Consider the following 26,804-nt stretch of genomic DNA (forward strand, 5'->3'; position numbering starts at 1 on the left):
TCCTTCCCGATGGCTCCGTCAGCCCGAGTGCTTTCTTCCGCCCTTCTCTCCCCGAACGCGTCTTGCCCCTCTCCTGGCCGGACAGGGGAGGGAGTGGTGCCGCACCTGCACGACGCGCATGAAGGCGGCCAGCTGCTGGCCCACTTCCGGCACCACCTGGTTCACCACGCGTCCGTACAGGTCCTGCGACTTGCGGCCCCAGTCCACCATGATGATGTTGTAGTCGCCGCGCACCAGGAACCGGTCCTTGAGCTCCTGCACACCCCGCGATCGATGCCCCGTCACAGAAAGTCCCGGGAGACCGCAGGAGAGACCAAAACATGTTTTCCGTCAAGGCCGACGAAAGGAACCGCTACACGCATGGCTACCCGCAGTGAAGCCCCGGTACAACGGCAACACGGTGAGCTAAAGCTGTTTATTAGTGTCACCAATGGTTCCTTTTATATAAACCTGATGAACTAAACGCCAGGTTCTTGATTCAACGCGAACCTAAACCATAAGCAGTTAGAGTCTACGTCATATTCGCTTTTCTTTTCCAAGGGGCCATGACCGCACTTTTGAAAGATTGGGCAGCTTATGCCCCATTGGAACTGTGCTCACCTTTGCTCACCTTAATGCAGAGCTTTAGCGTACCATTTTACCAAAACGTTGCCGTTGTACGAGGACGCACAGCGCGGGCGAGTGCGTGTACCGGATGCCTTCCCTCGGTCTAGATGGGAAGCAGGTTTTAGCGGTGGTTTTAGTTGAAACTTGTACGCGGTTTCGGCATTCGGCCTTATAGGGACCACGCAGACAAAATACAAGTTTGCTTTATTCGAAAGATTTGGCGTTTTGCCCTGCCCCCAGGGCTTGTCCGGCCCGGTGATATTAAACAATTAAAGCCAGAATTTTCATTATCCCGCTAAATCGTGTGTTTTGTGACGTGAGCAGGTGTTCAAGCGCACGCTAGTGCGCTGTTTATTCTGGAGCGAAATGTTTACCACCAGTTTTCCCAGATGGTGCCACCTTACCACTCAGGGCCGCTGTCCACACTCGCTTTGTTTCTGACCGTATTTGTACCTGGGCTGTTTATCTTACGCTTGGTGGTGATCGGTTCGCGAAACACGGGGTATGCTCTATCAACGCCGCCTGTATAAACATTGCCTAACGCGTCGCACGCATTTCAAAAGGAAAGGTCAGGCACTTAGGTCAGGCGCTTAGATGAGGCACTGATCCGCTATGTGGCGCGCGCCGGCGGACATCTCGTACGTCACTGCTCGCGAGTCGCGAACGCTGCACCCACTTCTACGACGTGTGTCTGACAGCTTGTCTGTTGGGTTTCAAGAGCCGTTTCGCTCACATCTTAGCCACGACGGGGCGATAGTTCTGGGGCGCACTCGGGATTTCGTTCAACGTGCCCTCGGTGCATACTTGCTGCAATTTTCCTCTGATAACTCACGGAGACGGAACTGAAATACTGTAAGAACATATTAATTGTCGGGTAGATAAATAGCGAACAGAAACACGATATTTCCGCATGGTGTAGCAAATATTTTGCTGATGTTTTTCTCTCTGGATGATTTACTGAAGAAAAAATTGGGGGCACATATTTTGTTCAGGCGCCCACTTCTACCATTACTTTCCAAATATATCACATGCTTGTAAATTGCAGAAGATTATAGAAAGCAAAAAGATAAGCATCTGAGGGTCCCTCCACGCTGTCCAGGCGCTTCCACGGTACGGTCCTCAATTTTAAAAGTGCGTACTGATGCGGAGTGTGAACAGCGGGGACAAAACATGACCAAAATGCAGAGGGGACAGAGGTGGACGCCCCACTCAGAAGATTTCGGGGCCCGTGATCCAGGTAGATGAGCACGCAAAGCTGGCTTCAGCCTGCGACAGCACAAGTGATTTTGCTCCGAGGCAAAGGCGGTTTTATCAGCGATGGACCAAGACAGACAGGCAGGTGAAAAAGAAGGCATAGGAGCGCCGCCTCGGGAACGCTAAATAAACTGTCAACTATTTTGCATAGTTTCCGAGAAGTGGCGATTGCCGGCGGGCATGAAAGCACGCAGGAATGCTACGGAGCGGGGAAGGGTAGGAGAGAGCAACAGGACAGTGGCTCTTTGGCCATTTTTCTCTCACGCGGTAGGCAATGGTTATACACGCGGCGTTGGCTCGATAAACAGGGTCACGTATGTCGCTTACGCCACTCGGCGAGCGCCGTGTTAGACGACCGCAAAGCGCCGCACTGCTGTGCAGCTATAACAAGTATGGTGCGGACAGTACCAACTGCAGTACGCACTGTTTCTTCCGTGTTTAGGCTATTTTCGTAACATCAGTTGTTTACCCCGCCATTCTTAGTGCTATAAAATGAATATGCCGTACATATAGGCGCAAATAGCTCGTTCTGGAAGTTTTTAACCACTGCCTAATTTGCGCTCGCTTTTCCCGCTCTTAGCCAATCACGCAGGTGACCATAATACGTCATAGGTTCTAGTGCGGGAAATGAGCTAGTGGGTCATAAAGCCATTCTACCTTTTACTAATTATATAGCCTATTTCGGAGAAGTTTGCGTTCAAAGTGCTCTCAGTATTATTCCAACCAGGAAACCTATCGAATTAACCAAACTTTCATTTTGTCTGCCCGGCCCATTTAACGGCCGCCAGAATAAGACTGAAAGCAAACATCACAAATTTTTGTGGCCCAAAATCATTCGCTTATGCGAGGAAAAGCTTTATTTTCGAACTTCTCAAACTAAACGCTCACAATACAACAGCTTGTTTTGCAAAAAAATGCATACATTTCCCTGAAACCTTTAAAAAAGGTGCTGCTGCAGATGATGATGATGAATAAACGCCCTCCCTTCGTATCGGGACGGCGGTTGCCAGCAACCAAAGAGTTTCATACTAATCTGCACAAGAGGGAAATCTGGCGCCACTGTCTAGAGGCGCCGCGCTTCAGCGAGCGTTCCGTCATGTACCGAGCAGGCACGCTCCACTTGTCCTTGGCATGGCCACGAACAGGTTGAAAAGTTGCCTCTGGCTGCAAAAATGCAACAAGATTACTGCAGAAGAATAATAGAATTTGTATTATTATTACAAAATTAAAGCTACAGAAAAATGGACTCGTCAGGTATTATTTAGAAGCTTCATGCAAGATTAACGAAAAAACACTGTTCCCCGTTTTTATTGATTTTGGTTTCAAGACGAAAAAGAAGCCATGTGGCTAACCAAGCTAAGGAGGCGAGGAACGTCGCTAGCTGCAATGGCGCCGCCCACGGGGGCCTGCGAATGCAGCGCCAGATTTCCCCCTTTTATATATTAGTATTAAACTCTATGCCAGCAAACGGACTTGCTATTGTTCTTCCACATAATTGTCCCACCCTTAAAGGGACCCTGAAGTTATATGTAAACATTGCGGGATTACTAGCGCAAATTGTAGTCCGGGGTCCATCGGCTATGTTTCGACCACTCTGAGTGCAGTTACACAAATTTATTTAGTAGAAAAATCAATTCGAAAATGCTGTGCTCGTCTCTGCGTCCTCGCCCATTTTCTGTGGCGTTGTCGTGTGACGTCAGGAGGAAATGACTTGGCTTGACTGCGCTACTGCACGGCTCGCCGACCTCCCGACATAGTCGGTCGGCCCAGCGTTTCGTCGGCCGGCCACCGACGGGCCGTCGCAATTCGTTCGCTCAGTTGAAACTAAGCCATGGCACTTTTGTGAATTGAATGGAAGACTGTGCCTTTCTCTTCTTTGTTAGTTTGTACACTGTATCAACCTCCGAGTGCGGGTCACTCCGCACAAGCGCTGCACAAGCGCACATGCGACGCTTCGCTGACTGGTACGCTAAGGCCACTTGAAGGGGGGAGAAGGGCCAGCGATGTCAGTATAGGTACTAAGGAAATAAAATCAACTGAAATTTTACGGTGTAGCGTAAAACTAGGGAGCAGGAAGCACTTTTGTGTGCTGGGTGAACAAGCACAGCGGTCAGCAGCACCATCATACATCTGCGAACGATTTTTCGTCTAAGAAATGCAATTGCTAGACGTGAGATATTGTGAAACTTTGAGGGACGCTTACTGCACGAGCGCTATACAACAAATAGTCACCTAAGCGGCTTAAAATGATAACACTAAATGAAGTTGTAAATTGTTTATACATAACATAACTTATCTTTCCAATGCCGGCAGCTCTGCAGCACGTGGCCGAGTGTTCTGAAGCTCTAGGTACGTCTTTTTGCAAATCGCAAGTTCGAATTCCCGAGAGTACTTTTTTTTGTAAGTTGATTTTTTCTTTTCGACCGATGTTTTCTATACTGGGTTCACCATTTTTGGGCTGTAACGTTGACTTCAACACGAGCCAGTTCGCAGAACGAGCGCAGACTGACATTTACGTGCTAGCGAGTTTTCGTGGGCGTGCTGCTGCCATGAGCATTGACTGCTTGCGAGCAGTGGGCACAGGCCAGAATCAGCAGAACCTTGGCCCGGTGCGAACATGCTTTTTACGATACAGGCATACGTGAGGCAAGCTCCAAATATGGGGGAAAGCGCATGGCATTTCAGCGTCTGCGGTGATGCGGAGGGCGTTCATCAACTGCGTAGGCCCCGGCAAGTGATAGCTACGATTCCAAGCCGTCCTGGGAGGCTTATCGTAGGTAACGTGTGGTATTGGGCTAGTTGGTGATTCATCTTAACAATACAGCACGACAGAAACAAAGACTTAAGCGAGGCACACAGGACGAGCGCTGCTCTTGTGTGCCTCGCTTAAGTCTTTGTTTCTGTCGCGCTGTTTGTTAAGATTATCGTGGGCATTTTACAGCCGACAACATGGCAGAAACGTGGTATGACGATTATTGAGGTATCGAGAATTCCCATCCAACCATAACATCGGATGTCAAGAATGTTCCTTTACAGAACCGAAACCGAAACTTGTTTGAATGCTAAACTTGGACATCGTCCAATCACGGTGAACCTCCTCCCGACGTCACAACGTTTAGTTGGTGCGGCCTCCGCAGCCCGCGCATGGTATTTTTTTTCTTCTTTTGGGCTTTATAAAATAATCACTGACTTATCAACCGGATAAAGGGTGAAACGTGTGTTGATTTGAGCCCGTCTCAGCAGTGCAAGCAAAACGGGAGCTTGACAAATTCACTTCAGTGTCCCTTTAACTAACCTGATGGGTTCACCCCGCCCCACTTCCCCCGCTTTTTGCCCTTGCTCGCTCGTTTGCCCTCCTTATGTTTTAAATTCTCATTCGCTACATTGCTCTTCCTACGTTTTACTCTCTCCCCTACTTTTCTTCCACCACCACTTTGTCACCTCAATGGCCCGGAATTTGAGGCTCCCCCTCTCATCAAATCCCAAAGCCTCCGTCAACGTAACTTACCCATCGTCTAGCCGCGGTCGTATCTGCAGTCTACGACAATGTGCTCTACGGTTTCCTGATCCCCGCCGCAGCACACACAGGTTTCGTCCTGTTGCCGGTAGTTAGCCATGTACGCCAGTGTTCTAAGACCCGTGCTTCAGAAAGCAATGCGCTGCCTCTCGTATTGCCACAGAAACCTTCCTTCCTGATTTCTAGTTCCTCTTATCTACAAGTCTCCAGGGTTTTTTTCACTTCCATTCTCTGTGCCACATTCGTCGTCTCTGCTGTCTTTACCTGTTCTTCAACTGTTGTGTATTCCCCACTTTCCCCTGCCGACTTGCCGTGCCGCTTGGGCAGCTGTCTGTCCTCCGTCTCCACCGCGTGTCCACGCTCATCATATAGGGGTACGCAAACACTCCCGCGGCCCATTTTTCCTCCAGCATGCATAGCCCCTCTTGAAATTTTATCTTGCTCTGCACCTCCCTTTCCTCGAAGGATGACCAGCCCACATCCCCCTGTACGGCTTCATTCGTAGCTTTTCTACATTTGCCCCGCCTACCGCCCCCTGATTTACCTCCAGGCCAGGTTGGGTCCATATTTCCGAAATTCAAACCCGCTCCTATGACCGCTTTCCGGACTCTCCCGCGTATTTGCTGGAGCCCCACAGTGCTCTATGTTTTATTATAGCCGCGTTCGGTCTTCCTTTCGCCTTAAGGTGAGCCTCATGCGCATACGTGTAATCTTCGCCTAGGTTAAGCCATACTCAGAAATATGTATACTCTTTTATAGCGGATATTTCTACTTGTTGGACCGATACCGTATTTGTGCTCCGTGTCGTCGTTAAGATCTTTCTGTGCTAAAGGGTAGCCCTACCGTGCCACCTAATCGCCACAATTATTGTGAAATATCCTAAACCAGAAATCACGCCTCCACTAAATATTTTTGCCTAAGACAACTAAAATTAGGTTCCATATTTATGCAATAACCTACACTACCTTCCGCAGCACGATTTGGGGGCGTTTAACGGCTTTGTGAGCTGAGCAACCCTAAGTGAATTATTTGAGGCTTACCACGAGTAGGGGCAGCCATATCCCTGTGCAGTCTGGTAATTCTCGCCGCATGACGATGACGCGGCATCATTTAAAAGCAATCACTTCATAAACATCAACGAACATTACTCTTATCGATTATTCCAAGCCTTATGCTCCGAAAGCAATCATTTTGCTGCAATCAAGACTCAAGGGTATACTTCGTCGCCGCTGCCAGCCCGGCGGCGACTATCTAGTTACGTTAACGTTCACGGCAACTGCTCGCACTTGCCCAGTGGCGTCGCGGTACAGCGGTACCGGTACGGTAACACGATAAGCTAAAGCTGCATAAATAAAAATTACTGCCTAAAACTTGGAGTATGAAATAGCCACTTTGCCAATCGATGGATGCTCTGGAGTTTCAATGCCACACTGCCAGTATGCGCCCATCTGGAGGTACGCAGCACTTTTCTAGAACACACACAGCCACTCTCGTATGCGCACTCCGTAGGGCGTCACGTTTGCGTTTGGGGTATGCGGCGCGAACCTCACTCTAAGAAAAAAGGGAGTAGCGCTTCCTCCCTTGAGGGAGGAAAAGCAATGTATCATATGTTGGGCCCTTTGGGGTCGAAATTTCCTCCCACAGCGAGGGGAGAGACTTTGCTGCCTGCGCGGGGGAGGAAAACCGCCGCCGTCAGGGACGGAACTCTCTCCCTCAAAACAAATATGGCGGTCGACAGACGGGACGCGAGCGGGGCCAGCGGAGCATTGTGAGCAGCGAAGCATTTCATCGTTCTGAATGTGCAGCACGTCAAACGCCTATATCGCGTCTTCGGATCTCATTTAAAACGTCGATTCATCAGCACCGCAACAGCATCCCGAGAGGGAGTTTGAGCGCGAGTGTGTATGGCGTACCGCGCCGATTGCTCTCGACTTGAGTCGTGCTTGACCGACCCCGTTTGCATGCTTGGGGAATATTGAAGGTTTTCAAAACAGCGATCGTTTTTCACGCATGCGAGCTTTATTAGAAGAAGGTGTGACTTGCCGTAAGCGACGACGAATTGCAGTTATCGCACAGAAGGAAGGATTTAAGCGGACACTCGTCCACACTGCACAGAACTTCACTCGCGCGAGCCCACTCGGCGGCATGGTTAACGTTGGGCATGGCTGCACCACACTTGCTACGCACAAGAGTCGCCATCAGCCAGCCAGCCAGCAAAGCGATCTCTCCTAAATTCTCCAAAACAGCCAACCTAACCCACACGCACCAAACAAGCCGCAGCAGCACGGATGAAAAAAAAATACTCCAGTGGCTTCTTCCATGCTTCTGCCGGTAGCAATAGTACTGCTGGACTAATAACGACAGCACTGCTTTCAAAAGCGCTGGATAAATTTGTTTTCCAGTTGCTTGAATTGCGTGGTAGGCACCGCCATCTAGCGAGAGAAAGTTGAGTTAAAATTGTTTTAAAAATGGCGCTTTCAGAAAAAAAAAACCGGCAAGAGGGCATTTATTGCATACATAACCAGAATTCAGTTCAACATCGTAAGTTCAGACAACACACATCCCGCATACAACCACAAACCACATAAACACATCAAGGCGCAAACACATATACAAATAACGTACATACAGAGCCTCTCAAGACAGTTTGTGCACTTCAGTGTTTGTTTATATAGTCATCATGGCTGTGCGGCACTGAAAACCACTGAACCCTACTGCTCTTTGCAAAATTGCGAAAATAACGAACAAGTATATTCTAAACATTACATTGGTTACTTTTACTACTGTAACAGTGCACATTTATGTAAATTACGAACGGTGAAATATTGGCTGCTATATCAGCTATGTGAAAATAAAGGGGGTTTGTTTTAATGGCTGCCCAGCATTTTTCGTTGGTGATCACATAGTGCGTCTTCGGGTTGGAAACTTATCATCACTCCTCATTCTGGAAAGTGTTTGACTACTATTTTGTTTCGGATAGCTCGTGGTCCACGCAAATCTAGTATAGGAAGAAAAAAAGCGGTACTAACTCGTATTTAGTAGCGTATTGCCAGCGAATTCCGCCCGCGCGCGATAGCTTTCCCGGCACAACTCGCATTCCTTTGGTCTGCTGTATCGCGTTTATCGCGTTTCTACGCCGCATGGTTTCTACGCCGTTTTCTACGCCGTAGGTCAGGCTGTATACGACCCAGTGCATAACAAAAATAACCGAGCTTAGCATATAGGCCCATTCACACTGCGACGAAAGCGACGTGAATTCTGTCGCTTTCGTCGCTATCCCTCTTCTCGGCGCCGACTGCAGCACTTGGTCAGAACTCCGCCTTGATGAAGGCTCTCGCTCTATCTGAGCTTTAAAGCACTCAACATTAAAGCCCGTTCACAGTGCGACGAAAGCGACTGGAATTCAGTCGCTTTGTGGCACGGCGACAAAAATTGGTCCCGATCATTCGTCAAAAACTATCGTCGCGCGACAAAGCGACGAAATTCCCGTCGCTTTCGCTTGCTTTCGTTGCAACTGTGAACGGGCCCTTAGATACACTTTAAACTTGAGAGTTTCAGGTATAACAATTGGTCATTGCCTAATTAAGTAATTCGGAGATACTTCTACAGAGAAGCAAACGTGTTGCTTTCGACACCTCTGCAAACCCTTGACTACACAAAGCCTTCCAGGAAATTACTACTTAAATACTTGAACACACAGCAGTGGCATAAGCTTGGACAGAAAAAAACAAAGTTCTCTCGACTTCTTGAATTGTCTGCTGAAATCTGTTTTCACCTGGCTACTTCCCTTGTCTCATCTAAACTCACTGCTTCTCTCCTCACCTGTACAGGCATTCTCCCCTACTACCGAATATTTTGCCGAAAATTCCCATAACCACATGCACAACTCCCTCAAAACGGGCAGCCAGCGATCGTATTTAGTAACTGGAAAAAACAGGAATAGTTCCACCGACCGACGCCGCGGTGTTTTTTTTTTCTTTTTTTTAATGGCGATGCCGGCTTTGATCTTTGTGTTCTACAACGAGATTTCCTTTTTCTAGACGACTGTACGAAGGCTCCCAACCAGGTCAATAGTTTTAATTATTAAATAAAATTCAGAGAAAACCCAACTAGGCGCATTTAACACTTTGCTGCATGTTTCCAGTACAGTTGTTTACGGTTAATTATGCTGATTCCGACATTAGAGATTTTGTTTGCAAATTAGCACAGGCTTCGAACCTGGCCCAGGGTTTATAAAAAAAGGTGCCTGTATACGTCTGCATATGGTGGCCATATACCAGAACGCATGAAGGATTCATACAATAGAATGGAATTTTTTTTAATCACTCACAGATGCAGGTCGGACCCACCGCCTGCACTTTAATGGTGGTACCTGCCGTCTGGCCAAATTAATTTCAAAAAATTAATTCACAAACTGCCTCCCACCCTCCTCGCTCCTTTATTGTAGCCTGGGTTGCTGCTTGTTTTTCGGATTGGAGTGAATAGAGCTGACACTCTTCTCGTACTTTTAATGGTCCCCATGGTAGCGCCCTTGGTCTTTTCTTTAATTTTTCTGTAATGAATTGGTTCCACTGTAAATTAGCCCATCCAGATTTGGCTATATACACGCAATTTCACCATTTTTGATAATATCCCGTCCTGGAGTCATGAATGGGCTACGGGATTAAAACCGGATGATCCCATCTCCCTTCATATCGTCGACAAAAAGAATGCACTCACATTTTTTTACCCTTTCTCAGGATAACTGTCGCCCGAAGTTCAGAAATGTACTTGTTTAGCTATTGCATAAACTAGCAACTCGAGTTGAAGTCCCATATAAAAACCAATGTTTCCTCATCTTGTCGTGAAGTCTGTTTTATAAAGTATAAACTCACCAATGCTCCAGCAAAAGTTAGACGACTTTTGTACCCTACTTTAACTTGATAGAAACTTCAGTATGCCTGCATGGTCTCAAACCCCTATAGAGGAAATAATATCGAATTGCTTGAAAAGACTGTAAGAAAGGCTGTTGACTTTATTTATTCTAAATATAATTGCACAAATTCTGTTTGTGAGATCACGTAAGCTGATGAGATTCAAATATTAGTCAAAGAGAAAGTTTTTACATCTTACATTTCTTTACTGTTCAGATTTATAGCTATAGTCGCACAATATGGTCGCACGGGTTCTGTTTCTGAGGTCATGCAAACTGGTGTGATTCCAGCACTAGGGAAAAAAGGGTCTTAATGCCTTAAATTTTTGCTGTTGTTATCGTACAAACTTGGCCTCGATACAAGACCACGGCATACTCCAAAATATTATTCGTCATTACCATGCCATTTTTACACCCGTTGTACACACCGGTTTAGAGTTTCTTTTTTTTCCACATGTATTATCGACTGAAAAAATACATCTGAACATATGTCTTGATTCATTTGCATATTTACCTAGTTTATTTTAACCTTCTCATTGCTGCCACATGTAGTATCCTGAACTGTTGGTATCTCTCATCTTCACACCTTTATGCCCCTCCTGCTTGGGCATCTGGTATGCAGTATGCACTTCAATAAAAATTTAAAAAATGAGTGACAAGGGCAGCTAGAGGTGCTGAAGAAAAATTGGTCTCATACTAATTGCAGAAGGCTCTTGGCAGAACACAGCGTGTTTACCCCACACAAAATGACACTCACAGATTAAATTTTACTTGAAAGCAAGACAGCCATGTACAAAAACAAACATGCCCTAGAGATCTATAGATACATGAATTAAGCTTAGTTATAAGCAAAGATGGCTGCGTTTTGTTAAGAGCAGTGATGTCTCAATGAGATACAAAGGTCTAATTCATTTCCATAATTTCCACCTTTAATGCTGCCTTCTGTTTTGAAATGAAGCCTCTTTCAGCCAACGTTAGGCAAGTAAAAGCACAACAAAAGGTGTTTGTTGAATGCTACCAAATGTACTAAGTATTACAGACTTGAAACACACAACGTTAAGTGAACAAGGCTACATACAACAATAAGTTAAGTTAATGCCGACTTGAAAAAAAAAAAGATCAGCACTAGATGATGCTAAACTGCAGCACGGTTTATTGACATCTCATCAATGGGCACACAACTCATAATGATCAAGTAGTCCCATGCATGTCGAACCCATTCATTTTGCCCCATTCATATTTTTCTTCTTCTGGGTTCCATAAATATAAATTGATATTTGAGCATCATCACATACACTATGTTCTTGCAATCAGTAAAAATTATATGCACTCAACACCAATACATTGGCTTAGAAAAGTGGACAACCAGATTAAACTACGTTGAGCGCTGCACATCCTGTTTTTGTGGCGTGCAAAAATTTTGACATCTACTAACAATACCATATACCCAATTAAAAAACGTACACATATGCCAAATTTTTGTAGCTCAAAATGTCCTTGTTTTATCTTGTTGGTTTATTACCTTCTAGTTAATCCTGTTTCACAACTTTCCTAGGTCACAAGAGGGCAGGAAGAACTGGTATGTTGTTCTGACTGTCTGTCTCCCTTAAGAAACGTGAACACCATGTTAAACAGAAGCTCAATGACTTGCCCAATGTGCTGCTTTGTACTTAACATGCATGTGCAACACACAAGTCATTTTCAAACGAGTGGACGTAGTGCAAAAAACCTGGTAGGGTTTTTCAATAACCCCCAGCAACGAAATCATTTGCATTAACATCCCGTATATTTCCTCTACAAAGTAACAAATCCCCTACCTGTTTGATAGCTACGGTTCGCCGCAAGTTCCCGTGAGTCACACACTATATCCACACACCACTATAGGTACACACCACATCCTGGACCAGGACTAATTTTTCTTCAACTGCGAAGTTTCTGAGAGAGGTGTACGGCTATCCTTTGTAGCCGTACAGCTGCATTGAGGTGGATGTCAAACTTTCCTTCGTAGTCACTCACCTCGCTGCCTGTACAGAGACGTCTACTTGTAATCCACCCTGTGTGGTGTGTCTTGTGTCCTCACATAACAAGGCAGACACATTCAACATAAGTGATTCATCTAAGCTGCAAACATTTGCTACTGGGTCAGGTATGTAGGTTGCTCTAATGTTTTTTGTGGAACTTCTCTTACGTTGAAGGAAGTATACTAGAGCACCTTCACACGAAGTCGTGTGTAAAAAGCACTATTTTCAATGTCATTAAGCAGCAGCCGCAAGTTTAAATTAGTTTACTAGATGTACCTTTCTCTGCAATAAGGTCATTCTTACCATTGAAGATAACTAGCCCTCATATAATGTATGCATCGCAGAAATTAAGTTCGTTATAAGTGGGTTTGGACGTATTTAATTAGTCAACATATCAACATATCAGCTAAAACAGTTAGCTTCCGACCGTTCTAGTGCCCTTTTCCATTTCTCCCTACGCTTGGCACCAGTTAGAAGACAAAAGTGCTACACCCTTTCATTTGTGCTTCTGCACCTGGAACGGCAGCTAGACACACAGCCCAATCAAGGCATTCTCAAGCTCAGGATGCCTGTCGGTTACTTTATACACAAAGCGCAAGCACATGAGCTTAGTGCAACAGGGTGTAGTGGAAGAACCACGCAAGGCAGACCGAGGCCATTGCAGCATGAAATCGGGCTGAAAGCTGTAACTGCACGGGAGCCTCCCAGATGACGATAGTAATGCTAAATAAATGATTCGAGATAGAGAGAAAGCTTTAATGAATACTGAAGACAGCCCCACAAATGGCATTGCTTGCTGCGTCAGATGGGGTGAACACAGTAAATGAAAAAAAAATGTGGAAAGAGTACGCAGAAAAATGAATAAGAGGGAGAATGAAATAAAGCAGGAACATTTGAAAAAATGGCAGTAGTAGGAAAACAGATCTGAGGATAGAACCTCAACCAATCTAGAGCCTTTGTCCCTAGCACTGTGTCAGCGTGACCGCCAAAGTTCACTAAAGTGATTCAGTTCTGAAAAGTTTTTTCGTAGCAATTGCACAAGAGTTCTTTTCGCTGTTTCGTGTTGGGTTGCATGCTGCGTGCAGTAGCACAAGAGATGACACATGTTCTCTTTCACAGAGTATGGGCCTCCGCATAAGCATTTTGGAAGAGGGTGTTCACTTTGTGGAGTGATTTTTTTAGTTTATTTTCTGGTCTTCTGGTGTTGATGGAAGCTAGACCGTAAAGCAGGTGGACAAAAGGCTGAAAGTTGGTATACACATAAAAACTGAGTGGAAGAAAAATGAGAAGAGAGCAAATGGTGTGCTAAAGCCTGGAAAACCTCGATGTCATTAGCGATGATCTTGAGCCCCACTGCCTTTGACACTTCTGAAACCTCTACCACGGTTGGTATACACTTGTTAATTTCTCTTTTTTTTTAAGTGTGATAGTATGACCGCGTGACCCGCCGCGGTGGCTCAGTGGCTAAGGCGTTGCGCTGCCAGCGCTCCTGAGCATGAGGTCGTGGGTTCGATTCCCGGCCGCGGCGGCCGCTTTTCTGACGGAGGCGAAACGCAAAAACACCCGTGTGTACGAGATTTCAGCGCACGTTAAAGATCCCCAGGTGGCTCAGTGGCTAAGGCGTTGCGCTGCCAGCGCTCCTGAGCATGAGGTCGTGGGTTCGATTCCCGGCCGCGGCGGCCGCTTTTCTGACGGAGGCGAAACGCAAAAACACCCGTGTGTACGAGATTTCAGCGCACGTTAAAGATCCCCAGGTGGTCAAAATTAATCCGGAGCCCTCCACTACGGCGCGCCTCATCGCCTGCGTTGCGTCGGCGCGTTAAAACCCTTCAATCAAATCAAAGTATGACCGCGTGTTAAGCTTTTTTGCACAACTTCGGCATCATGCAAAAAGTCAGTGAAAGAGGGCATGCCATGCAGTGAAGCTAGAAAGTTTGAATGTCATGCGGCAGATCCAACTTTTACTGCTCAATTATTCCCAAATGTTTAACACTCGAAAACATTGAGCACTTTGAATATTAAAAATGCGCTGCAAATTGAATAGCAAACAATATTCGCAAAGTGTTCGACATTTTCAGAAATTACCACACCTCTATTTTATTTTCCTGTGTTTTGCGGGCAGATGAACAATATCTGTAACATACAGCTAAAAACTTCTGTCACATTAAAAAAAAAAGAAGTAACACAACGAATCGAGAGTGCTCCATGCACGCCTAACATTCATACAGATGAAGCTGGAGACTCTCAACGAGATTGAGCCCCTCATTTCCGAGGATGACTTGGAGGAAGAATGTACCCAAGTACAGGAGTACACTGACCGCATCATGCAATGCTTGGCACGGCTGCAGCAGTAGTTGTATGGTGACCGAGAGCAACTCTCCGGGTCAAACAGCAGCAATTCATGTAATTGAAAAAACGAACAGTGGCGAACCTCAACAGATGACGTCACAACAGATGAATGTAAAATTTCCAAGAATTGAGCTGGGGAAGATCAGCGCACAACGGTAGGAGTGGCAGCCTTTCAGGGAGCTGCGCAGTACACGAAAACAGTCATGCTGCAAATGTCTGCCATCGAAAGAAATGTGGCTGATATGTTGACCAAGTCCTGGATACTGGAATCAACTGGAGTGAACGACATCGAGGAAACAAACAGCCCACATCCTAACGTTAAATTTTATTTGGAGACCACCAAACAAATGGATGGACATTAGAAGGAGGCACTTCCTTAGAAGCCAATGTCGCTACACCACTTGATAAAACACTTTCTAAACTCCCCAGAATTGTGTCAGGACTACCGATGCTGTGAGCAGAAGCTACGACCAGCTAGGAATAGCAAAACTTATGGACAGTACGAGTGAAGCCGATGCCGTTTACTGCATGCTGCACTAGGCTGTTGCGCATTACTCTCACAAGCTTCGGGTGGTTTTGATGTCTCATCGCACAGTAACTCACCAAAATATTTCAACAACTTCTAAAGCGCACTGAACCTGACCGCCGATTTAGTCAGTCTATAGGGCGTATGCGATGTGCTTTCGAATGCGTGGCGGTGCAATTTGCTAAGCAGCACCGATGCCATCTGCACGGTTGCATTTTGTCGCATGGGCCGTGCCATTCCTGATGCGAAACGTGGTTTTCAGTGTGGTGTTGGCAAGAACGTTCCTATGGCCAGTGTTTTTTTCCCGAGTGATTTGTGGGTTTGCGAATGCCTTGTTACAAGTAGTAGTCAGCATTGTTTTCGCGTCGAAATTCCGGACTGCGCTGTGCACGCTTGCTACAACTGCAGATCCAAAGTAGGCCACATGACAAAAGCAAGCGTGTCACATTTTTTTCTTTTTTGCTGCTTCGAAGCAAATCATACCTGCCAGGTTTGCCGAGATGGCATTAGGGAGAGTCCCGGGGGAGTAGGAGGGATACAAAAATTAGTAGCAACAGAATGGAATGATTTACATTTACATGCATTTCTAATTTAGTTACAACACAACAGAGTAGTAGCTGAACTGTTTCGTCCAAACTACTAACGAGCTGCACGACTGGTCAGCTGCTAAATCTTCGATGCGGCTGACGCCGCCTTTTTTGACAACTCCTGGGAGTACTGCCGAGCATAACAATGTTCGTTCCTGCTACACTTCGCCAAATGAACGCGACTGACCTCGGATTGTGCGAGAACTTGATGATCGGAACTGGGGGCAAATTTTATTTACCATGCTGAAATGCCTCTCACATTCAGCGTTTCTGTGGTACTGACCAGTTCAACTTGCGTGCATTGCCAACAATGCTTTACAAGTTATTACGATGTCCAGTGGTGTAGGATGCGATTGGGTAGTCAGGTAGCTCCAGCACAATGTGGCTAGACTGGGAGAAAGGTTTAGCCAAACACGGGTGTGTATTCGGGAGATTTTCGTTTCGACCATACAATTGTACAAAACCATCAAAATCCGGGAGTCTCCCGGATAATTCGGGAAACCTGGCAGGTGTGGAAAAGTATAGAGCAGTGCTTGACAACAGTCTGACTTCATGTGACGAATTCACAAAGAAGTTATCGATAATGGGACTAATCAGTACTGAATCTGTTGCACCCGTTTCATTTACCTAAGCTCCCAATGAAGGTGAGCAATTACACAGCGGCTCTGGGTGGAAGCGATCGTGAGACATGTATATAAAATTTGGTGCAGCCATGTTGACAAAGTTTCCACCGATAATTTTCAAGTGCATTTTTTTTCGGTGTAGACGAGGTGGAAATTATAAGCAAAACGAGGTTATGGAACATGCTTTGAATACTTCAAAAACAGCGCCAAGACAAGTGATAAACAATACTGCTCTAGTTTGTCACTCCAAAAGTCTTCACCTCTGCGCTGTTTTTGAAGTAGTTAAATTGTATAGCCAACGTCAAGTTTGTCACTCCAAAAGTCTTCACCTGTGCGCTGTTTTTGAAGTAGTTAAATTGTATAGCCAACGTCAAGTTTTAGCGCATAATCACAGAATGCACTTCGTCATTAAAGAGCAGTCGAAGACGACAAAAGGGTTGGATGCACACTATTACCTGACCAAAGTTGCATTTCATGTACACGCATTCACCTAAAAACACTCGAAGTAGACAAGGCTGCGGTAGGATGCCCAGTCGGGTTAGCCTCATCGATAAAGTACGCCAGCTACCTTAACACATCGTGTTACAAGCGTGTGCAAGGTATGAGGTGAAAGCTTTGACGCCCGTCGTCTCCACCTGAAATAAAGTGGGCGCGTCTGATTCGGTACTGATTAGACCCATCATCGATAGCTTCTTTGCGAATTCGTTGCATGAAGTCAGACTGTCTTCAAGCACTGCTCTAGCCTCGCTTCAAAACAGAAAAAAAGCGACATGCTTGCTTTTGTTGTGCGGCCTGCTTCGGGTATGCGGTTGTGGAAGTGTGAACAGCACAGTCCGAAATTTCGAAACAACAATGCTGACTAGTCCCTGTGACAAGGCATTCGCAAACCCACGAATCACGCAGAAAAAACACTGCCCACACGAACGTTGTTACCAACACCGTGCTGCAAACCACGTTTTGCGTCGGGAAGCATGCTGCCTGCACGGCAGAATGCAACCGTGGATATGGTGTCGGTGTCGTTGCGTAGATAGCATCGTCGCACCGTCAAAAGGCCAGTGCATATGCCCTATTGCGGAACTTCCGAAGACATCAAGTGGTGCTAGGGTCGGATATCAAAAAAGAATTTTTAAAGGTTGGCATAAAACCAGTGGACAGAGATGCATTGGGTTTCCTGTGGTTTCAAGCAATACCAAAACCGGGTGTACCACGTTCACCAGTTTTGACTTGCTGAATGACTTGAATCCCTTTCGGAATGATAGCTAACCCATTTCTACTTTCTGAAACGCTTCAACGCCACTTAAACAAAGAGCAGTACCCTTAAACTGTGAGATATACACGTATGCCGTGCTCACAGGAGCTGAAATTGAGAAAGCTGCAGTGAAGCTCTACAACAACGCAACTGAAATGTTTGAAGCAGTAAAATGCTACGCCAGTGATTTCAACGCGACTCCCAGGCTACCATGCATCTCGGTTATTTGTCGGGTGTGCTGAAGCTTTTGCGACGTAAGTGGTACCCGTGTGCTGGCCACTTAACATAACATTCTCTCCATGCATGGATTGTATTCATGGCATAGAACCATTCACAAATTGGCCGATGTTGCTAACAATGGTGTTACACCCACTAGGGTGCAACGTGAAAACTTGGGAGAATTGGTGATGAATGTTGAACCCTAACGCAAACGACAGGACACAGCAGTGCTTCGTGTGTCGTGTTGCTATCGCACTGCGTCTTGTCTGCACTGAGGTTCAACATGAACCACTAAGGGGGGAGGGGGAGAGGGGGCTTTCTCTCTTTGTTGTCCATGCCAAGGTCCTGTTCCACGAACTGTGGTGTAAAAACATCGACTTGAACATGCTACCTAACTACATCACGGCGGCCTGGAAGGTGTAGCTAGACATACTCCCTATCTCCCTTAGGTTCAAGTACCCCGGTACTACAGGTCGCAAACAAATGGAGGGAGGGCGGACTGCTTTCACATTTCTGCCGATACCCGTCCAATGGCATATGAGGCAGTTGCCTACCTCACCCTGGATGGTGGAAACGGTACAAGATCGACAACTCTGGTAAGCAAACAAAGGGTGGCACCAGGCAAGGAAATTACACTGGCGAGACTGGAACTGATGGCATGCCTGCTTGCTGTTCAATTGAGTGGCTTTATGGAAACCCTCAAGCAACAGCCTTCAAAGATCTACCTACGGGCAGATTCAACAACAGCACTCCATTGGATTCATGAAGATGTTGGCAGCTGGAAGCCGTTCGCGTGCAACTGAGTCACTAAAATTCAATGCCTCGCGGACAAGTTCGTATGTAGACATTATCCGGCAAAAGAAAATCCAGCACGCAAGATCCCGGCCATGCAGCTGGCCAAAAACGTACTGTAGCGGAGCAAAGCACTGTGGATTTGTCCCGCATGCATATTGGGAACGAGTGGTTCTGAAAGCGATATACAATGAAATCGAACTAGGGGAAAGGAAGAAAACAAGATCATTGCCTGCAGCGACATCGCCAACTGCTGAGTCAGGCATGATCAATCTGGAACACTATGGCAAAATCTTAAAGCTAATCAGAGTCACAGCTCGGGTTTTTCAGTTCATCGCTAGAACCAAACAACAAATCAGCAAATTGGGACCCCTCATATTCGATGAGCTTAATCAAGCTGAAAAATACTAGATACGTTGGGACCAAAGAGGGATTCTCAAAAGAAGTCATGTGTGCCACCCACTGAACACGAATTACCCCCGATTCAGCTTTAAGAATGTTCACTGATGATTGACAGTGCTGGCATTTTAAGAGTTCAGGGAAGACCAAAACATAGCCAACTTTGCTGTGGCTCAAAGCAAACAACAATAATAAAAAAGCGTTAATGGGCATTTGAAAAGGTTTATGATAGAAACCATTTTGTGAACAGGGTGTGTAAACATTACTCACAGGAATATGTCATGACTGCATGATGATTACATTAACAATAACCACGTGCTTCATTAGTAAAGGTACTTTTGCAAATAGTGGTGCATGGAAGCTTTACCTAGTGCCTATACGCGGCATGCGTAAACAAACAACAGCTGCAAGTGAAATGACCACGAAAACTAGTCCCAAACCGAAACAGCATCTCGCATGAAGCACCCTTCACGTAACCAGGCAGTGCTGAACACGAAAAAAAAAAAGACAGCCTGGACACACACTGCAGTTGCTGCTCAAAGCACAGCTGCCACCAAATCACAAGGCCACTAGAATAGGCAAACTAGCGGAGCACTCACGGCGCTGGTTTGGGAACGCTGCAGTCCACCAGCGGCACCCACATTTTAAAACGAAGAAAAACCGCCACACATCACCACCAACGGCGCAGATATACACAGGGGAAATGATGTAAAAGGTGCACCTGTCGGATGCGATGTGTTTCTTGCAGTATCGGAGATTGCGGCGCCGTAGCTCCACATACACACATTCAACTCCGGGAGAACTGCGACGTACCACACACGTCAATCGCATTATCATGGATTTTGGTGCACACGGCTGATTGCGAGAGCCAAACTTCGATACATCAAGCGAAGATAACAGCACGGCGTACGCACTTGATATGAAAACTTGCACTGTACACAAGCGCTGACCGGCGCGCTGATTTCACACACAGTGACCGTATTTTGAACGTTGTCGATGATCCCAGTGCGGAGACAGACCTTGACAGCTCCGAGCGCGCGAGAGCCGCGCCACGATGAATTGGACTTATCGGTCCTCTCGCGCTAGCGATGAGCACGATGAGCGTATCTCTACACACTTGATAGAAAACGAAAACACGGCGCACCACACCGCAGACGCTAGTACTGGTGCCTTTTCTGCCTCGGCTCCACACAAAGCGTGAACATTTGAAATAGACCAACGATAAACGCATATCGCAGTACCGACTCAGGACCGACATGCTCTGTCGTAACTTCTGCAAGCGCTTGTCGTTTTGATATCACGATCAAGTTGTGCGACGCACGACGCACACCGTCCCCGCAGGTCGCCGCCGCCATGTTGCCGAAGGCCGATGGGCAGAGCCAACTCGAGTCGGATGGCCGAGCCGGACGGCTGAGCCGGATGAATTCGCTCGCCGAGCGAATTAAGAAGAAAGCAGCCTTTACCATTGCTAAAATCTATCAAATACAACCAAAAGAAAGCATACCCGGCACTATTCTTGGGCAACCTCAGTTGGTACACTGGATTCTAGCAAGTTTTCTCTGTGTTCGTGTGGTAGCATTCTACTTCCGGTCACCCTAGCGTTCGGACATGCGAATCATGAGCTCCGGCGGAGCGGTAATGGCGGCTCAGCAGAGCCGCGGAAACAGGCCTAACGGAAGCGACAGCGAGGATTATCAGGTAATACTGCCCCAACTGCCCACCGGTCGTATTGTCGTGAACACGTTATTTTTGCACGGTGATGTGAAAGCAAGACCATTCAAGGTCGAAGACTTCAGGGACGCGCTTGCACGGACTGGTTTGCTCTCCGAGGTTGTCGCCTTGGGAGCCTACCAAATAAACCACGTGTGGGCGATAACATTCAACAGTGCCGAATCGACGAAGAGGATGTTAGAAGTCACCGAGCTACAGGTGAAGGGCCGGCGGTGCGTCATCATTGACCCGCAAGACCAACAGGTACGACTGAAACTGCATTGGTTGCTGCACGGCGTCGCCGACGAAGACATTCGTGCCGCCCTCGCGCCGTACGGCAAAGTGGCCGAAGTGAACCGCGAACGCTGGCGTGTCCAAGGCGTTACAGACAAGGGGTCAACGACGAGGAGGGTGTTGCTCAAGCTGAAAAGAGGCATCAAGCTGGACGACTTGCCACATCAGATAAGAGTCGCGGGAGAGCTCGCCCTTGTGGTGGTGCCGGGCCGGCCTATGCAGTGTCTTCGCTGCAATGGACAGGGACATGTGCGCCGTGAGTGTAAGGTGCCGCGTTGTACGCAGTGCCGGCGATTCGGAAATCGCCGGCACTTTTTCGGATTCGAAAATCGCGATTCGGAAATCACCAGTGAAAGCGACTCAAGGGCGACGGCTTTCGTTGAGGCCCAGGCCCACTATCCCACCGGATAGGAACCCTGCCGAAACGCCGCCCGGGCAACGCAGCCCGAGTGACAGTGCAGCAGCGGGAGAGAACGCGTAGCGCGTCCCGTGACGCGAAAGGTAGGCGCCATGCTCTCGGCCTCAAATTGAACTGAAATGGCACAGGACCCCGCCCTGAACATAGCTACGCTTAACGTCAGGGGATTGGCAAGCAAAAGAAAGCAAAGTCAAGTGCACAGACTGTTAATTGAGCATGACGTTGATGTGTTAGCCGTTCAGGAATCCAAAATTCAGGGGGAGGCAGAGACTGAGAGCATGGTGCGACGGTTCACGGGGAGATACTACGTGTGCGTTAGTCATTCAGTCGGAACCTCGGCGGGTTGTGTGCTTTTTGTGCGAAAGCTGCCGGGTTTAGTGGTTCAATCTGTTATCACTTGTGCGTCTGGACGGTTTGTTGTGTGCGACCTGTCTTTCTGCAAGGTTGAGTGGCGTATTGTGTGTATTTATGCGCCGAATTTAGTCGATGAGCGGGTAGATTTTTTTGCGAATATAGGCAGGCATTTATCTAATGATAGGATGATAATATTATTAGGGGACTTTAACTGTGTTTTAACCGCACGTGATAAGACTAGCATCCGGCCTTTTAAGGATGCGAGCACTGAGTTGTTACAACAGCAGATTGTAGAATACGGGATGGAGGATGTTGCTGAATGTATGGAGGGAGCCAGAAGTGTACAATACACCCACTTCCAGGGTACAAGCCACGCCCGGCTGGACCGAATATACATAACTTTAGAACTGCTTCCGAAGTGCTGCAACTACAGCGTTCTGCCAATGTCCTTTTCTGACCATTGTATGGTCAAGTGTAGGATTGGGTGCAAAAAACGGAGTAATAGTTTCACATGGGACATATGGAAGTTAAATGCAAAGCTTTTAAAAGACGAATCTTTCACTAGCTTAGTCACAGACAAACTTAGCAAAATTGAACAGGACGGCCAAAATACGGTGGCGGCAATGTGGGAACTAACTAAACAAGCAGTCAAAATTAAAGCTATCCAAAGGGGCAGCTGCATTAAGTACGAACAAAATAAGAAGGAAACATCGCTACGAGCTTTGCTGCAAACATTAACAGAACAAGAAAGCAAACAGCCGGGGGCTTACAGAGACGACATAAGACAAACAAAACAAAAAAAAATTCCCCCGCATTTCCCCGAGGGGGAGAATGTGAAAGTGCGAATGCACGGTTGTCGGCCCGCTTGCGGCGCTTGCGCTCGGCCCCCGCAGCCCACCGCCTCGCCGCCTTCTCTTCCATCGGGTTTGTAGTATCACGTGTACACCACGCAGTTATCAAGCCGCTATAACGCCGCTGAGTCGCCAACGCACACCGCTGACGACGTAGTTTGAATGCGTTAAAGATATAAGGCGCGTCTAACACTGATATCACCGTCGCGTCCGTGGCTTGGTCGGTAGCGCGTCGCGCTGCGGCCGCAAAGTCTTCGGATCGAAACCTGGCGCCGGATGCTGTTTCTTTTTCAAATATAGAGGAGCACTGCGGACGCCAACGCCGCCGCCGGCGGTGGATGGTTTGGGGTCGCTTATAAAGTGCATTCGCACTTAAAACTAGAAATAATAGATGAGGAACGTTATCAAGGAGCGCTAGTGCGAGCAAGAGCAGAACAGGTGATAGCGGGTGAAAGGCCTACAAAGAGGGCTTTGGGGTTGGAGAAGGCGCACGCTAGTCGGAACCATATAAGCGAGATTGATTGGAATCGCGTTACATCAGACGATAACATTCACATTGAGCGAGCGTTCTTCGAGTACTACACATCGCTTTTCGCTTTCCGGGAAGTTGATATTGAAAACTTCAAGAAAGAATTCCTTGGCAGCATGCCAAGACTGGATGATGAAACGAAGGAGCTGTTACAGCAGCCAATAACAGTAAGAGAAGTTGAAGAAGCTATTGACAATTTAAACCCGGGGAAGTCGCCAGGGCCGGACGGTTTAAGTGCGGCATTCTACAAAGAATTTAAAAGTGAAATAGCTACAGTTCTAACTGCAGTTTTCAATGAAGCGTTTGATTTGAATGTCCTGCCACCTTCGTATGGATCCGCTCACATGATATTAATCCCAAAAACAGAGGATGGGGAAAAACTTAAACAAGTGACTTCATACAGGCCCATTTCACTCACGAATGTTGACTATAAAATTTTTATGAAAATATTAGCAAGTAGACTTCAGGGAGTGATCCATAAAATAGTAGGCTCTCATCAAACCTGCGGTATACGAGGGAGATCTATATGTACTAACATTCACAAGGCCATGTGCGTGCTGGAGTGTAGCGATGCCGCAAAAGTAGGTGTCGCGGTTCTTCAGCTGGATCTCGAGAAGGCTTTTGATTGTGTGTCACATGAAGTGTTGCTTTGTATACTGGATTATATCAATGTAGGTTCTGTTATCAAAGATGGGGTGGCTCTGGCGTACCGAAATTGCACTACGCGGTTAGTGGTGAATAAGAGATTGGGAGCGCCCATTGACGTGCAACGCTCGGTGCGCCAGGGATGCCCACTTAGCCCACTATTGTTTTGTATTTACATTGAAACTTTGTGTTTGCGTATCCAAAATGACGTAGAGATTCGTGGATTCCGCCTCCTGGAGACCGAAGTGAAACTGCTGGCTTATGCGGATGACATTGCTGTGTTCTGTGAAAACAAAGAGAGCATTTATAGAGTAGTCCAGGTCACAAAACGGTTCAGTACCACAACCGGAAGCCTAGTAAATTGGGGAAAATGTCTTCGTTTCTGGCATGGCGAATGGCAATCCACCCCCAGCGTTTTTGCCAACATAGCCTGGACAACAACCCCAGTTAGGTATCTGGGAGCCCCCCTACAGTTTTATAGGGATAGCAAACCATATTGGCGAGAACAGACAAAAGAAACTCGCGCGAAAGCGGACAAATGGAAAGGGGCTTATTTGTCCACGTTTGCTAGGGCGACAGTGTGTAATTTGTTCTTAGTATGCAAACTGTGGTATGTGATGCAGGTGTTGCACTGCTCACGCATGAACGTGCAAAAGTTGCATAGAGTGTTCGCTGTTTTTGTTTGGGCCTCGAATTGGGAGAGGTGCAGTCGTAACAACCTTTTTAAGCGTGTGAAAGATGGAGGAGTGGGGCTAGCGCATTTATTTGTGCGACAACTAGTAAATAGATTTCTTTTTTTGAGAGAAGTAAGGGACCCTTTTCTTCGTACAGTGTGTCAATTAAGGCTAGGCAGGGTTCTCCCCGATTTTGTGATTACGACTGAATACATGACGGGAGGTATCTTTGGATATTTTAAGGAGGTCGTGGCCAGCGTAAAGTTTTTAAACGCAAGATTTTCGAAAGAGTATTTAGGTACGGTTGCGCGTAAGAAATTGTATCATGATATTGTCGATGTTGTGTTCCCTGTTCCCATGTACAGGGCTATGTACTTTGGAAGGCCCGGTAGCGATGTGCTTAAGAGGGTTAAAAGAATGCAGATTCAACCAGGGGTCAAATCCTTTATGTTTAGGTTACATACATGGACATTATTAGTACGAACATTTATGGAAGAAAGGGGGTTATTCGTACCATGGGGGACAGATTGTTTTAGTTGTAAATCCCCCTAGACAATAGATCATGTATTTTTGCATTGTTGGGAGGGAGTATATTTTTGGGATGTGCTACAGAGGACATTACACAAAGATTTTCCTCTAGATCCTCACGGTATACGTTTCCTTGCAATAGACAATGAGGATGGAGTGCCTTACGATTTAGTCATGGCACTGGGTCTCCATAGTATATGGCGCTCTCGTACAGAAAGGTTGTACAGTGATGTTGATGCGCGATGTGCAAGGGAGTATTTCAAAGAGAGCATTGGGCGATTTGTTGAAGTTATTAAGTTCCACCAGGAACTACCTGATTGGCTGCCGCAAATAGAGCAACTAATCAATATGAGGCCATTTTAAATGGACAAAGTCAGCCCTGTAGGGGCTGGCAACTGCACCTCTTGTATGTGTACATATTTGCAGTGTTGAGATGTAATCTGTTGTGAATTGTCAAAGACAGGCAATAAATACAAAAAAAAAAGTTCGTGTGGTCGAGCGGCTCCGAGCCGGACTTATACTTTGAAGGTCCGTGGTTCGAATCCTGGCAAAGCCCTTTTCGTTTTTTTTTTTTTTTTAGGCGAGAGTTTGACAGTTTTTTTACAGGGTATAGACAGAGTGCCAGAGTACCTTTCCTTTCAACGTACAAATGACGTTCCACGGTAACCGCAGTGTTACGGCAGCGCTGAAATTTGTTTTGCTTACAATTTCAATTCCTGAACGTGCAGTCGGTACACAGCATGAAGGTTAAATCAAGTAGCAAGTAAAGAAGTTGTACGAGGTGCGTCTTCGTTTATCATCCTATCTTATTTTGTTCTGATTTGACCGTGATGGCTCGAGATATAATTCGCAGCATTTAAATATTTGCCCGCCAACATACTTAGCAATAACTAATGACGACAAGCGATTTTTTTGGGGGGGCGGGGGGGGCTAAAGCTAAAGTCTGGATAATTGCAGTTCAAGGACAATAACTGCTCATAAACGACTTCAACAGGATGTCATACGTGTCCAGCAACGCCCGTCGACGCAGCGACTTGCGCGCGACTTCGCCGGTCTCATGCGGTTACTCGCCCTCTATTGCGTGTCGACGCGCTGCCGCCGAACGACGCAGCCGCTCGCGCTAGCGTCACTAAATAAGCTACGCTAAAAAATTATAAATAAGCTACGCTACGATAAACGAGAAAACGCCAAAAGCGTACGCTTGAACGCTGAAGAGTCGTCCACACCCCACTCCTCCCCGTTCTCCCCGTGCCGCCGGAGGGAGGAAATTCTCTCCCTCTGAAGGCTTCCGAAAGAGGGCGCGCAACGTCTCATTATTGGAGGGGAGGAACGGAAGGGCGCAAGGGAGGAAAAGCAGGATTTCCTCCCTTTTCTCACCCTTATTTCTTAGAGTGCTGTGCCTGCTGCTTGGCGCTCAGCGAGCAGTGGTTCGAGGTGTCGAACCCTAAGATGTGACGTTAGGCCTAATGTCTTAAACCTCGAAATGGGAAGTTCGGCCTAACGTCTTGCGGCTAACAGCTTCACGGGATGCAGGGCAACGCCCCTCTCAGCTACGTCGGCCTGCGGGTAGCAGCTGTCGCTGTTCACCTGGCAGCGTAACATTGCGCCTATTTGCGTCACGCCTGCGTCCCGTCCTCCCTCTGCCTTAAGTGGAACTGCCGCCAAGCTTCGCAGGGAAGCGTTCTGATTCTGCAACACTCAATCCACAATCATCATCATCGTAAGAGAAACCTTGCTTTCGTGGAGG

General features: G+C 46.9%; 1 protein-coding gene across 4 annotated transcripts in view; it reads right to left on the reverse strand.

The window, feature by feature from the left end:
* The window catches only part of LOC144172915 (pancreatic triacylglycerol lipase-like), a 356,275-nt gene that overhangs the window by 243,540 nt on the left and 85,931 nt on the right, over window positions 1–26,804 (reverse strand). For all 4 annotated transcript variants that reach the window (XR_013323130.1, XM_077701504.1, XM_077701503.1 and 1 more), the window contains exon 3: window positions 106–255. Coding sequence is in view for 3 of the 4 variants with exons in the window: in XM_077701504.1 (XP_077557630.1) it covers window positions 106–255 (150 nt within the window). In the remaining variant the exon portion in view is untranslated. The remainder of the gene's footprint in view (window positions 1–105; window positions 256–26,804) is intronic.

The sequence above is a fragment of the Haemaphysalis longicornis genome, unplaced genomic scaffold (assembly GCF_048455015.1).
Source record: "Haemaphysalis longicornis isolate Haplotype H1 unplaced genomic scaffold, Haemaphysalis longicornis Haplotype H1 scaffold_27, whole genome shotgun sequence".
Lineage (NCBI taxonomy): Eukaryota > Metazoa > Arthropoda > Arachnida > Ixodida > Ixodidae > Haemaphysalis > Haemaphysalis longicornis.